This window comes from Mustelus asterias, chromosome 2, assembly GCF_964213995.1.
Source record: "Mustelus asterias chromosome 2, sMusAst1.hap1.1, whole genome shotgun sequence".
NCBI lineage: Eukaryota > Metazoa > Chordata > Chondrichthyes > Carcharhiniformes > Triakidae > Mustelus > Mustelus asterias.
The window spans coordinates 118,960,341-118,975,359 of NC_135802.1; the positions used below are offsets into that span (position 1 = coordinate 118,960,341).

At 42.3% G+C, this 15,019-nt stretch overlaps 1 protein-coding gene across 3 annotated transcripts in view; it reads left to right on the top strand.

Moving 5' to 3' along the window:
• The window catches only part of LOC144510730 (triple functional domain protein), a 589,246-nt gene that overhangs the window by 353,242 nt on the left and 220,985 nt on the right, over nt 1–15,019 (top strand). For all 3 annotated transcript variants that reach the window (XM_078240506.1, XM_078240513.1, XM_078240521.1), the window contains 6 exons: nt 1,058–1,173; nt 10,595–10,717; nt 11,634–11,822; nt 11,927–12,042; nt 13,056–13,122; nt 13,804–13,913. In XM_078240506.1, the coding sequence (XP_078096632.1) occupies nt 1,058–1,173; nt 10,595–10,717; nt 11,634–11,822; nt 11,927–12,042; nt 13,056–13,122; nt 13,804–13,913 (721 nt within the window). The remainder of the gene's footprint in view (nt 1–1,057; nt 1,174–10,594; nt 10,718–11,633; nt 11,823–11,926; nt 12,043–13,055; nt 13,123–13,803; nt 13,914–15,019) is intronic.

Below are 15,019 nucleotides of genomic sequence, written 5' to 3' on the forward strand. Positions count from 1 at the left end.
TTAATTGTCAAGTACCAGTCACACTGTCTTCAGAATCTTATGTAGGACTGTGCCAGACATATGACCAAATGACAAGTTTCTATTTCTATGCAAAGCTTCTAGAAATATATATTTATTAAATACTTTATTTATCTTTAATAGAATGTTTCATCTTTTGGTATTCTAAATGCTCAAACTGTGTTTTTATAGACCTGATAATGGAAGTTCTATGACCTACAGTAATATGCTTAACACCTTCAGTTGTCCACGCCCCTCAGGTTTCTCGCTGCACTTCCCGTTGCTTTTCACTTCTTTTCGCAACTTCTGTATTCATATCATAGAAATCATAGAAACCCTACAGTGCAGAAGGAGGCCATTCGGCCCATCGAGTCTGCACTGACCACAATCCCACCCAGGCCCTACCCCCACAATATTCCTCCCAGAAGAGATGTTTTTTGCCCTACCAAGCTTGATGTTGCTTCCTTTTCATTTTAATTTCCATCTTAATTGGCATTTTCATTTATTGTGGAGGATGTTTAAGTATTTTTCCTGGATACAGCATCTCTATCTTAAAAAGAATTTCAATAACTGTACTCACTACCTGTCTCCAACAGCTTCCTGTTTTACTGTGTTGGGGTCAGGAGCAAGAGATCAGCTGTGCCCATTTTGTCACTCTCAATCCTTGTCTGTCTGTGAACTTTTGCAGCTCTTTAACCTTGTCCCTTCAGCTTTGCATTCCTCTGACTCTGGCCTCATGTGCAGCTTCTTCTCTTTTCATCATACTGCATGCCTTCAGCTGCCTAGGCCCATTGCTCTCAAATTGCTCTCTCAATATTTAAATTAACTCCTCTTTTAACACAATGTACCTCTTTTAAACTCTTTAATTTTTGGTGTTCCCTTTTTAAAGTACAGGCAATGTTTTTCAATACTATACACTCTGTAGCACAATCCTACCGTTCACCACGTCCTTTGTCTGCTTGTTAACCATGGTAGATTTCTTTTTCACATTTGAACTCAAGTTGGTGTAGTCTTGCAGATTTTCTGGATGTAAATGTGGTAAAATCTCTGCATGTTACAGATATTCTTAATGAGTTATTACAAAGGGAGAACCGGGTATTACATTTTTGGACCATGCGGAAGAAGAGACTGGACCAGTGTCAGCAATATGTAGTCTTTGAGAGGAGTGCTAAACAGGTAAGTACTGTACTTTATAGTGGATGTGTGTGTGGGTGGTTGGGTGTGTGGAGATTGTCTTCTTGTACTAATAACATTCAGAATTATTTTTCCACCTTTGGATAAATAAAACACTTATGAAACAAAATGGAAATTGGAGACAAACTTGAAGCATTCAAAACAGTATTTTCCCTTTATAGATTCTAACAGACCTCCTGTATATTTCTAGTATTTTTTAGAAAACTGACTTTCTCGCAATTCCAAATTTTCATTTTATCTGATATTCTTTCAGTTAGTTGGCTGGAATAGTAATGAGGGTTGTATTTCTCATTTTTTTTCTTTCACACGTGCGTGCTGCTTTATGTTACCATGTTCCATTGAACCCCAACAGTGCTGAAGGAGGCCATTCTGCCTGTCGAGCCGACACCACCTCTCCGATGCAAGCTCACACCCCACACATTTACACATGGTTAATCCACCTATTCTACATATCTTTGGCTACAAAGGAGTAATTTAGCATGGCCAATACACCAAAACCTGCACATCTTTGGACTTTCTTGACTTAACTTTAACTTTTAAAGAAATAGCACAGGTTCAGTGAAGGCATTGTCTTAAACAAGTTGAAATGCTCACGTTTTGAAAATGTAATGCTTGCCATTATGCAGACGACAGAGATGTGCCAGCAATTAAATATTTTACCAGAAAATAAAATGGGAAATCATGATAAGTCAACAAATATCCTTTATTTCATATGGTTAGATTGCTTATATATAATTCAGAATGGGTTAAATTGATGTTAAAATGTTCATGTTTGGCAAATAACATGGAAAGTGTGTAACTAGTAGGGAAACTAAAGGTTAATGTAATCTTTCTGTCATTTTTAACTTAGGCAACTTGTTCTGTTTATTCCAGTAAAGAACTCAATAAAACAACAATCCAGATGTGATTTGCACCAACCTCTGGCATTCACATTTAGATTAATTTTGGCCTTTTAACTTCTATATTCTTGGCTTAACTAAGTTTCATGCCTATTACATGAAGATATCTGTCACAAAGTAATATATAATTTATAATATTGCAACTCACTCCAAAGACCTGTAACACCTTCTCGCCTAATAAATGTGATAGAATCATAGAATCCCTGCAGTGCAGAAGGAAACCATTTGATCCTTTGAGCCTGCACTGATATCAATCCCACCCGGGCCCTATTCCCGCAACCCATTTATTTACCCTGCTAATCCCCTGACACTAAGGGCCAATTTATCATGACCAATTAACCTAACCTGCATATCTTTGGAGTATGGGAGGAAATTGGAGCATCCAGAGGAAACCCACGCAGACAGTTACCTGAGGGCGGAAGTGAACCTGGGTCCCTGGTGCTGTGCCGCCCCAACAGTTTTTTTCTCTTCTGATAAAGCTAAAATGTAGAGAATCCCACATCACAGACCAATGTTAAGTATTGTAATAGTTCAAGTAACAACTGAAAATGCTGGAAATACTCAGGTCAGGCAGCATTTGTTGAGAGAAACAGTTACTGTTTCAGACAATAACCTTTCATCAGAACTAGGATAAGTTAGAGATGTAATAGGTTTTGAGCACGAGATGGGTGGGACAAGGACGATGACGGTAGAGCTGGTCTTCCAGGGCCAAAGGGAATAGTGAAAAGAACCAAAAGATATGCCGAGAGCGGGTGTGCTGCTGACTGAAGGCAAAAATAAGAGAAATTCTGAAATGTTCAAAAAGGAAACAAAAGTCCGGAAGGCTGTAAATGCCTAATCGAATGATAAGGTGCTGTTCCTCAAGGTTATGTTGAGCTTCAAAGAACAAAGAACAGTACAGCACAGGAAACAGGCCCTTCGGCCCTCCAAGCCTGTGCCGCTCCTTGGTCCAACTAGACCAATCGTTTGTATCCCTCCATTCCCAGGCTGCTCATGTGACTATCCAGGTAAGTCTTAAACGATGTCAGCGTGGCTGCCTCCACCACCCTACTTGGCAGCACATTCCAGGCCCCCACCACCCTCTGTGTAAAAAACGTCCCTCTGATGTCTGAGTTATACTTCGCCCCTCTCAGCTTGAGCCCGTGACCCCTCGTGATCGTCACCTCCGACCTGGGAAAAAGCTTCCCACTGTTCACCCTATCTATACCCTTCATAATCTTGTATACCTCTATTAGATCTCCCCTCATTCTCCGTCTTTCCAAGGAGAACAACCCCAGTTTACCCAATCTCTCCTCATAGCTAAGACCCTCCATACCAGGCAACATCCTGGTAAACCTTCTCTGCACTCTCTCCAATGCCTCCACGTCCTTCTGGTAGTGCGGCGACCAGAACTGGACGCAGTACTCCAAATGTGGCCTAACCAGCGTTCTATACAGCTGCATCATCAGACTCCAGCTTTTATACTCTATACCCCGTCCTATAAAGGCAAGCATACCATATGCCTTCTTCACCACCTTCTCCACCTGTGTTGCCACCTTCAAGGATTTGTGGACTTGCACACCTAGGTCCCTCTGTGTTTCTATACTCCTGATGACTCTGCCATTTATTGTATAACTCCTCCCTACATTATTCCTTCCAAAATGCATCACTTCGCATTTATCCGGATTAAATTCCATCTGCCACCTCTCCGCCCAATTTTCCAGCCTATCTATATCCTGCTGTATTGCCCGACAATGCTCTTCGCTATCCGCAATTCCAGCTATCTTCGTGTCATCCGCAAACTTGCTGATTACACCAGTTACACCTTCTTCCAAATCATTTATATATATCACAAATAGCAGAGGTCCTAGTACAGAGCCCTGCGGAACACCACTGGTCACAGACCTCCAGCCGGAAAAAGACCCTTCGACCACTACCCTCTGTCTCCTATGGCCAAGCCAGTTCTCCACCCATGTAGCCACTTCTCCTTGTATCCCATGAGCCTTAACCTTCTTAACCAACCTGCCATGTGGGACTTTGTCAAATGCCTTACTGAAATCCATATAGACGACATCCACGGCCCTTCCTTCATCAAGCGTTTTTGTCACTTCCTCAAAAAACTCCACCAAATTTGTAAGGCACGACCTCCCTCTTACAAAACCATGCTGTCTGTCACTAATGAGATTGTTCCGTTCTAAATGCGCATACATCCTGTCTCTAAGAATCCTCTCCAACAACTTCCCTACCACGGATGTCAAGCTCACCGGCCTATAATTTCCTGGGTTATCCCTGCTACCCTTCTTAAACAACGGGACCACATTCGCTATCCTCCAATCCTCAGGGACCTCACCCGTGTCCAAAGAAGCGACAAAGATTTCTGTCAGAGGCCCAGCAATTTCACCTCTCGTCTCCCTGAGCAGTCGAGGATAGATGCCATCAGGCCCTGGGGCTTTGTCAGTTTTAATGTTCCCTAAAAAACCTAACACTTCCTCTCTTGTAATGGAGATTTTTTTTAACGGGTCAACACCTCCCTCCGAGACACTCCCGGTTAACACGCCCCTCTCCTTCGTGAATACCGATGCAAAGTATTCATTTAGGATCTCCCCTATTCCCTTGGGTTCTAAGCATAATTCCCCTCCTTTGTCCCTGAGAGGTCCGATTTTCTCCCTGACAACTCTTTTGTTCCTAACGTATGAATAGAATGCCTTAGGATTCTCCTTAATCCTGCCTGCCAAGAACATCTCGTGACCTCTTTTTGCCCTTCTAACTCCCCGTTTGAGATCTTTCCTACTCTCTGTATTCCTCCAGAGCTCCATCTGTTTTCAGTTGCCTGGACTTAACGTACGCCTCCCTTTTCATTTTAATCAGATCCTCAATTTCCCTGGTTATCCACGGCTCTCGAATCCTACCTTTCCTATCTTTCCTTTTTACAGGCACATGCCTATCCTGCAGCCTTATCAATAGTTCCTTAAAAGACTCCCACATGCCAGACGCGGACTTGCCCTCGAACATCCTCTCCCAATCAACATCCACCAATTCCTGCCTAATCCGGCTATAGTCAGCCTTCCCCCAATTTAGCACCCTGCCCGTAGGACAGCACTCATCCTTGTCCATTACTATCCTAAAGTTAACAGAGTTGTGGTCACTATTTGCCACATGTTCCCCTACCCGAAACGTTGACGACCTGACCGGGCTCATTTCCCAGAACTAGGTCCAGTATAGCCCCCTCTCTAGTCGGGCTATCTACATACTGTTCCAAAGAACCTTCCAGTACGCATTTTACAAATTCCTCCCCGTCCGGTCCCCCAGCTCTAAGCACTTTCCAGTCTGTGCCAGGGAAATTAAAGTCCCCCACTACAACAACCCTATGTTTTCTGCACCTATCCAGAATCTCCTGACATATCCTTTCCTCCACTTCCCGTGGGCTGTTGGGTGGTCTGTAGTACACCCCCAGCATAGTGACTGCACCCTTCCTGTTTCTGAGTTCCACCCACAGCGACTCAGTACATGACCCCTCTAAGTTGTCTACCCTCTGCACCGCGGTAATATGCTCCTTAACTAATATCGCTACTCCCCCACCTTTTTTAGCCCCCCCTCTGTCTCGCCTAAAACACTTATACCCCGGAATATTCAGCTGCCAGTCCTGTCCTTTTAACCAAGTTTCCGTCACCGCAACCACATCCAAATTCCGCACAAGCATTAAGGCCCTAAGTTCGTCTGTTTTACCCATTACACTCCTCGCATTGCACTCCAGACCTCCAGGCCCAGTCAGGTCCTTCTCCTCCAGAGTGCTCCTCTTCTTAGCTAGCCTTGCCCTGGCCCCCAGCTCGACCCCAGCCTCAGTATTTACTGACCTCCTGTTTTGTTCCCCACCCCCCTGCCACACTAGTTTAAATCCTGCCGAAACACTCTAGCAAAACTCCCAGCCAGGATATTTGCTCCCTTCCAGTTAAGGTGTAACCCATCCTTTCTGTACAGTTGCCATCCTGACTTGAAGATTTCCCAGTTATCTATGAATTTAAAACCCTCCCTCTTGCACCAGTCCTTTAGCCACGCGTTCAACTGTAGAATCTCCCTGTTCCGAGCCTCACTTGCACTAGGCACCGGGAGCAGTCCAGAGATTGCTACCCTGGAGGCCTTACTTTTTAGCCTAGCACCCAACTCCCTGAATTTCTCTCGTATGACCCCCCTGCTCTTCCTACCTACATCATTTCCCCCAATGTGTACAATCACATCCGTTTGACTACCTTCCTTTTTAAATATGCTTCCTACCCTCTCGGAGACATCCAGTACCCTGGCACCAGGGAGGCAGACTACCATCCTGGATTCTCGTTCAGTCCCACAGAAGCGCCTGTCCGTGCCTCTAACTATTGCGTCCCCCACAACTATCGCTCTCCTAAACCCCTTCTTTCCCTTCTGGAGCCCTGAGCCTGTCTCCGTGGAGGCGATCTGGTCCTCGTGGCTTACCCCTGGAGGGTCATCCCCCTCCACAGAATCCAAAACAATATACCTATTTTGGAGGGGGACAACCACAGGGGATCCCTCCACAGACTGCACACTCCCTTCCCTTCTCCCACTGGAACAGTGCACCAGGTCAAGGACAGAGATGTAAGCATGACAGCAAAGTGGAAAATTAAAATGACACATCACCTGAAGCTCGGATTTATGCTTACAGACTGAACGGGGATGTTACGCAAAACAGTCACTGAATCTGCTTTTGGTCTCCCCAGCATAGAGGAGAACATATTGTGAGCATTGAATACAGTATACTAAATTGAAAGCAGTATTCACTGCTTCACCTGAAGAAATGTCCTGGGCCATGGACAATGAGAGGAGAGAGCCGGTGTTATAGTTCGTTCATCTGCATTGAAAGGGGATGTGGAAAGAGGGACAAGATAATAGTATGATGGAGGAGATATCATGATACCAAGGTATCATGGAAGGATCAGTCTTTTCAGAATGCTGGGAGGAGAGGGGAAGATATATTTGGTGATTGCATCACACTGGATGTGATGGAAATGGCAGAAAATATGGCTAGTGGAGGTGGAAGGTGAGGACAAGGGGAGGCAAGGGAAGGGGGAGAACAGAAGTGTGGGAAATGTGCAGGTATGGTCCCTGTCAACGAGGATAGGGGCTGCTGAATCATCAGTTGAGGAAAATATTCGCCTCAAATGCTGGTGTGGAAGGTGGCATCATTGTAACAGATGAGATGGAAGAACTCAGTGAATGGAATAGAGCCCTTTACAAGGTCTCGGGTGTGAGGAAATGTGGGCGGGCTAGCTGTGGGAGTCAGTGGGCAAACACTACTTCCCCTGCTCTTCCCTTTTCCCATTCCGAACGGACCATTTTCTCTCGGATACCCTGGTTCACGTGAAGGAGAGAATACAACATGTTGCAAAGAAAATATCATCAAAACAGAAAAGAAAATGAGACCAGGTTGGATGACAGATGAGATACTAGCATTGAAGATAGAAAGAGGAAAGAATAGAAACACACCTGAGTGTGATGAAATTGAAAAGGAAATAAAGAATGCATGTCAGCAAGCGAAAGAGAAATCATATACTGCGATATGTGGTAAATTATTGGAGCTGCAAAGAAATCATAAGATGTGCTCTAAAAGTGAAATCTTTGACAACTAGAAGGAAAGGGATAACAGTGGATAATGGATGCATAAAGGACAAAATTAGTAAAATATTATTTGAAAGGGATGCAGTAGTAAAAAATGGACATATATAAGTGAATTGTAAGATGATATTGAGGCAAATGAAGGACCAAACATTATATTAAAGGTCGAGAATGCTTCGAAATTGGAAATCCAAGAAAATCTCTAGGAATAATCATAGGAATCATAGGAACCCTACAGTGCAGAAGGAGGCCATTTGGCCCATCGAGTCTGCACCGACCACAATCCCACCCAGGCCCTACCCCCATATCCCCACATATTTACCCGCGAATCCCTCTAACCTACACATCTCAGGACTCTAAGGGGTAATTTTTAACCTGGCCAATCAACCTAACCCGCACATCTTTGGACTGTGGGAGGAAACCGGAGCACCCGGAGGAAACCCACGCAGACACGAGGAGAATGTGCAAACTCCACACAGACAGTGACCCGAGCCGGGAATTGAACCCGGGACCCTGGAGCTGTGAAGCAGCAGTGCTAACCACTGTGCTACCGTGCCGCCGTGCTACCGTGCAGCAATAGATAAAGTAACAACCATTTTTCTAAAACCTCTTGGAGAAACAGAAGTAATAATAGATTTGCCTATCCTGAAGAAACATTCCAAGTGACTTGAGACATTCTTTATTCATTGTTATCCAAGAAACTTAAAGGAATGAAGCGCAATCATTTTAGAATTAGAAACTTGATGGGTCATCTCATTAAAGTGATCTTGGAAATCATAATGGAAAGAAATAAAACTTATTGAAGCAGAAATTGGTGAAAGACAGTCTGGAATTAGACCTTGTGTAGGAACCCAGAGAGGGAATAGTAAAGTTTATTTATTAGTCACAAGTAGGCTTATGTTCACACTGAAGTTACTGTGAAAATCCCCTAGTCGACACACTCTGGAGGCCTGTGACCAGCGGAGTGCCTCAGGGATCAGTGCTGGGTTGTTTGTAATTTATATTAATGATTTGGATGAGAATATAAGAGGCATGGTTAGTAAGTTTGCAGATGACACCAAGATTGGTGGCATGCTGGACAGTGAAGAAAGTTATCTCCGATTGCAATGGGATCTTGATCAATTGGGCCGTGGGCTGACGAATGGCAGATGGAGTTTAATTTAGACAAATGCGAGGTGATGTATTTTGGTAGATTGAACCAGGGTAGGACTTACTCAGTTGGGGAGAGTTACAGAACAACGAGATCTAGGGGTACATGTTCATAGCTCCTTGAAAGCGGAATCACAGGTGGACGGAGTGGTGCATAAGATAAAGGTGCATGGTGTTACAGGTAATGTATTAGCATGGATAACAGACAGCAAAGAGTGGGGGTAAATGGGTGTTTTTCTGGTGGCCGATCAGTGACTAGTGGTGTGCCTCAGGGATCAGTGTTGGGACCGCAATTGTTTACGATTTACATAGATAATTTGGAGTTGGGGACCAAGTGTAGTGTGTCAAAATTTGCAGATGACACTAAGATGACACTGAGAGTGGCAGAGCAAAGTGTGCAGAGGACACTAAGTCTGCAAAGGGATATAGATAGTCTAAGTGAGTGGGCAAGGGTCTGGCAGACGGAGTACAATGTTGATAAATGTGAGGTCATCCATTTTGGTAGGAATAACAGCAAAATGGACTATTATTTAAATGGTAAAAAATTGCAGCATGCTGCTGTGCAGAGGGACCTGGGTGTCCTTGTGCAGGAATCACAAGGAGTTGGTTGGCAGGTGCAAAGGCAATTAAGAAGGCAAATGGAATTTTGTCCTTCATTGCTAGAGGGATGGAGTTTAAAAACAGCAAGGTTATGTTGCAGCTGGATAAGGTGCTGGTGAGGCCTCATCTGGAGCACTATGTATAGTTTTGGTCTCCTTACTTGAGAAAGGATATACTGGCACTGGAGGGAGTACAGGGGAGATTCACTAGGTTGATTCTGGAGGTGAGAGGGTTGGCTTCTGAGGAGAGACTGAGTAGTCTGGGACTTTACTCATTGGAATTCAGAAGAATGAGGGGAACCCTTATGGAAACATATAAGATTATGAAGGGAATAGATAAGATAGAAGCAGGGAAGTGTTTCCACTGGCAGGTGAAACTAGAACTAGGGGACATAGCCTTAAAATATGGAGTTGCAGATTTCGGACTGAGTTGAGGAGGAAATTCAAAGGGTTGTGAATCTGGAATTCCCTGCCCAGTGAGGCAGTTGCGGCTACCTCATTGAATGTTTTTAAGGCAACAATAGATAAATTTTTGAACAGTAAAGGAATTACGGGTTATGGTGAGCGGGTGGGTAAGCGGAGCTGAGTCCACAAAAAGATCAGCCATGATCTTGTGGAATGGCGGAGCAGGCTCGAGGGGCCAGATGGCCTACTCCTGCTCCTAGTTCTTATGTTCTTATGACAAAGTCAAAAAGGGTAGAGCTAGCCACAAAGAATGTTGTGAAAATGAGGGATGTGTGAACAAGAAACCTCAAGTTTGTAATGAGAAAAAACTCATAACATGCTAAATTCTAACTACTTTCTTATGTGTCAGAAACCTGGACAATAAGTTAGGATCTGTGGAAGAAAATAAACACCTTTGAAATGCGGATGCTAAGAGTTGTGCTTAAAATCCCTCTAAATTGAGCATATTGTACATTCTAACAAGTTACATGCTTCATTCTGTGTTTAAAATATAATGTGATAAGCTGTGTGTCTGTGGAAAGAGAAGGACGTATGTCTGAGGCTGGACTGGAGATGGAAGACTTATCCAGAGGGTTTAAATCCAACATTTAAAACAATATTAATAGACATTGGCCCTCATATTAATGTGATGTAAATACTTAGCTAAACATCCCTGCTTGTGACACCATATGCTTCAATTCTTTGTAGGCTCTGGAGTGGATCCATGATACTGGGGAGTTCTATCTGTCCACACATACATCTACAGGTTCCAGCATTCCCCACACTCAAGAGCTTTTAAAAGAACATGAAGAGTTCCAAATTACTGCAAAGGTAAACAAGATATCTGTGTTTGAAAGAATCCGCACATGGAGCAATGTCTGGAATTCTACTTTGCCCTAAATATTTTGAATAGTATTTTTAGCAATGTTGTCATTTTCTTCTGAGCCCAAAATAGAGTAGAGGGTAAGATCATAGCTTGAGTTTTGATATTTAATATTTTGAAATTCTTGATAGCTGGAGTTTCCACATTGGGCATTGAGGTAACTGAAGAAAAAATTGCTCCCATTTTAAAAGTTAGACTTTCAGTGCCTGCACTTCATAAATAATTCAACCATTTTGAGAATTCAGTAGTCAAGATGGAGGAAAAGTTCGAGGTTTAGTTGCGCGCGAATGGATGTAGTATAATTGCCAACAGATTTAATGATGCTCAAGGAAAAAACATCAAACCTTATTTACTCATACTTGTTTTTCTTGCTTAGTTCTGCTCTCTCCATGCTATAAATGTGCAAGGTTATACTTGCTGTGTGTCATACAACTTGCCCCCATCTTGGCATTGTTTCTTAAATGGCCTTATGTGAAAGTAATATTTTCATACAGCCGATGATACCAGTGCTTTAATAAATGGTACTCTTACACAGAATATTTATGCTTGCGTTGTCATGGCTGTAGTATATAGGTATCTGGCATCGCAAGGATTAATGTGGGATTGGGAAACAGTACTGCCCACAGTGTGATATAAAGGGACACATGACCTGAGACTAGAGTGAGTTGTGTGGATTGGAAAGAGATGTGTAGCAGCAAGCATGGAGTTAGCTCATAGCTTGGACTATACCCTACATATAAGCATAGTTGTGTGTGATCAATTCACTTAATGTTCAACCATACAAGACTCAGAACTCACTGTGTGCCCTGCTGAATGTTGTATGTCAATGCCAGCATCTTAAATTTGGTCTGTCCTCCATTATAGCAAACCAAAGATCGTGTGAAACTGTTGATACAACTGGCTGATGGCTTTTGTGAAAAAGGACACTCCCATGCAGTGGAAATCAAGAATTGGGTCACAGCAGTAGATAAGCGATATCGGGATTTCTCCCTCCGCATGGAGAAATATCGTGTAGCATTAGAAAAGGCACTTGGAATCTCGGACTCCAAAGGGGTAAGTTAACATGGCAGCTAGGTATATTATGCTCTTTTATTTCCACTATCTTTCTTGCATGCATATAGAACTCCCTGTACTGTTTTCTGCACTTTTCAATGCAGAGCAAAGACTTACAATTGGACATCATCCCGGCGAGTGCTCCTGGTTCAGAGGTGAAACTCCGTGATGCCGCACATGAACTTAATGAAGAAAGGCGTAAATCAGCTCGCAGGAAAGAGTATGTTTTGATTTCCTTCAAGTGTTAATTGACTTCTCCCATTCTGATTTAAGAAAATTAATTATATTGAATTGTTTTACAGAAACTATTCCTTTTACATCTTCAATCTATTGTCATGGGTGTAGCCACATGATTGTTAACTAAGTTTGAAAGCACTTATTTTTTGTAAACTGGAAAGGATGTTCCATAAGGAAGAAAGGATAGTTTGGGCACTTGCTGAGAAATTTATTATGTTATCTCTTATGCTTTAACTTGTGTATAATTTTTTTGATTTTGAGTTATTATTGTCACATGTATTAACATACAATGAAAAGTATTGTTTCTTGTGCGCTATACAGACAAAACATACTGTTCATAGAGAAGGAAACTAGAGAGTGCAGAATGTAGTCTTACAGTCAGAGCTAGGGTGTAGAGAAAGATCAGCTTAGTGCAAGGTAAGTCCATTCAAAAGTCTGACAGCAGCAGGGAAGAAGCTGTTCTTGAGTCGGTTGGTCCGTGACCTCAGACTTTTGTATCTTTTTCCCGAAGGAAGAAGGTGGAAGAGAGAATGTCCGAAGTGCATGGGGGTCCTTAATTATGCTGGCTGTTTTGCCGAGGCAGCGGGAAGTGTAGACAGAGTCAATGGATGGGAGGCTGGTTTGCGTGATGGATTGGGCTACATTCACGACCTTTTGTAGTTCCTTGCTGTCTTGGGCAGAGCAGGAGCCATACCAAGCTGTGATACAACCAGAAAGAATGCTTTTTATGGTGCATCTGTAAAAGTTGGTGAGAGTCACAGCTGACATGCCAAATTTCCTTAGTCTTCTGAGAAAGTAAAGGTGTTGGTGGGCTTTCTTAACTATAGTGTCGGCATTTTGTGAAAGAATAAAACCTTAAGACTGTTAAATGCCTAAATGGTTTTTCCCAGGCTTCTTAAGTTTCTCAAAGGTGGGTAGATTGGAATTAATTGGGTCATTTTAAACAATGTAAATAATTATAAATTCTGATTAAACAATCTATTGCCTTGTCCTCAGATTTATTATGGCTGAGCTGATCCAAACTGAAAAGGCTTACGTGCGAGATCTTCGAGAGTGTTTGGAAGTAAGTTTCTCACATCATATATAACTGTTGCAGTTATATTGCAAAAATCCTGCAACTGAGTGTTTTTGCTAGTTATTGAGTGATTGATACATTGAATGACTTTTAAAAACAGGGTGGATATTAAAAATTAGTTTGAAAGAAATGCGTGAAACTTTGCATGTATTTATTCCCATGTTTCATTTTTTGAGAAACAGTTAAATCTAAAATACAACACAAATATGCACTATTTTTCAAAATTTCTAAACAATGTTTTTCTTTGATTGCTGTAATTTGGTGGAAGTATTTTTACCTAACGTTTGTCCATCTTGCTGTGAATAAACCAGCTTGTCATCTATTGACACCATTTATTCTGGATGGTCAGAATCAGAGATTCCTGCATTTGGCGATCTAGATCTTGTTTAAAAACTTAAAACTGTTGCTAAAGTGTGAATTATTGGAATTAACATGCTTTAAACCATATCAACTATAGCTCTAACATGAATAAAATTCTGTCCTTTAACCGGAAAGATGATTGTTTCTTCAAGATAATTTTCTTTAATTTGTGAGAGACCATTTCAATTAGAAATTTCTAAAATTTTTAGTTGTAAAATAGTTAGTGTTTCACTCTTATAAGACACAACTGCTAACAATTAATGTATTCAGTGTATAGTCCTCCAAAATGATTTTCTCTTTCCAAACTAGACGTATCTCTGGGAAATGACGAGTGGTGTAGATGAAATTCCACCTGGGATTATCAATAAAGAGCATATAATATTTGGCAATATGCAGGAAATTTATGAGTTCCATAATAAGTAAGTAAGCTTAATATATGATGTAACAGTTTTGTTGTACTGCTCACATTTCCACGCTTTATGAACAAATTTCAGCATTAACCAGAAGCAACCTGTTCTGCAAAATGTTTCTTGCGCTGGGGGGAAAATCAGTAGAGATTCACATTTTTGTGTCCTCTATTCAAGAATAGCAAATCCTCACTTCAAAAGCCTCAAAATGCTTTGTCAAAGGGTAGTATAATGAAATAGTGCTGTATGTCACATGGGATGGTGAGTGGTCATGTAGATGCCTTATTCACTGAGTTACCTGATTGAAAATCTGCCCAAGGTCAGGTGGGATAATTTCCTAAAATGCTTAACACACTCAGCGACATGGATGTCTTTTCGAACTATTTTGAACATTATGCCAATTGATTTATTTGAAAACATTCTGCACTTGAAGACAAGCTTGTAATCTCATTAATTCACAAGGATATGAATGGGTTAATCTGACCAAATTGATAAGGACTTCGTTTTGGTTAAACTCAGTTCATTGAGGCATTTCATTGAGGCATATGAGTTCTCTTCTCATAGACGTGATTGGTCAGATTTTATCTCCAGGCCGTGGGACTCGCAACATCAGAACCATACGACGGGCCCAAGCCCACATCTGCTGGCAATGAGACCAGCAGCGCAATGTTGTGGGAGACAGCCTTCCAATTGGCCACTTCCATGCTCAACATACTATTAATGCAGGTGGATGAGTCTCCAGGGTCACAGGCTCAATCATAAGGCTGGCAGCTCCAACATAAGAGCCTCAACATGGAGATCCTTTCACTCATCTTCAGAGAAGATAATGATTAAAGAACCCTGAAGCAAGTAGGGCCATCATTAGACGCTCCTGGAATTAGACACAGTCACAATTGCTGCCTTTCAACACTGTGGCTTTGCCATCTCCAATGAGCTCGAAGTCTCCACATTCAGCGAGGGGGCTGCTTCACAGGTAGAAACGTTCTAGCAATGTTGCAACATTGCTCCAAATGGGGGCTTTACCCCCCTAGTCAGCTGCCTTCTGCTGCGTAGCAGGCAGCCAATCTTTTTGCAGCCTACTTCGTGCAAGTTCACAAGTGGTTTTGGGGGGCAATCTT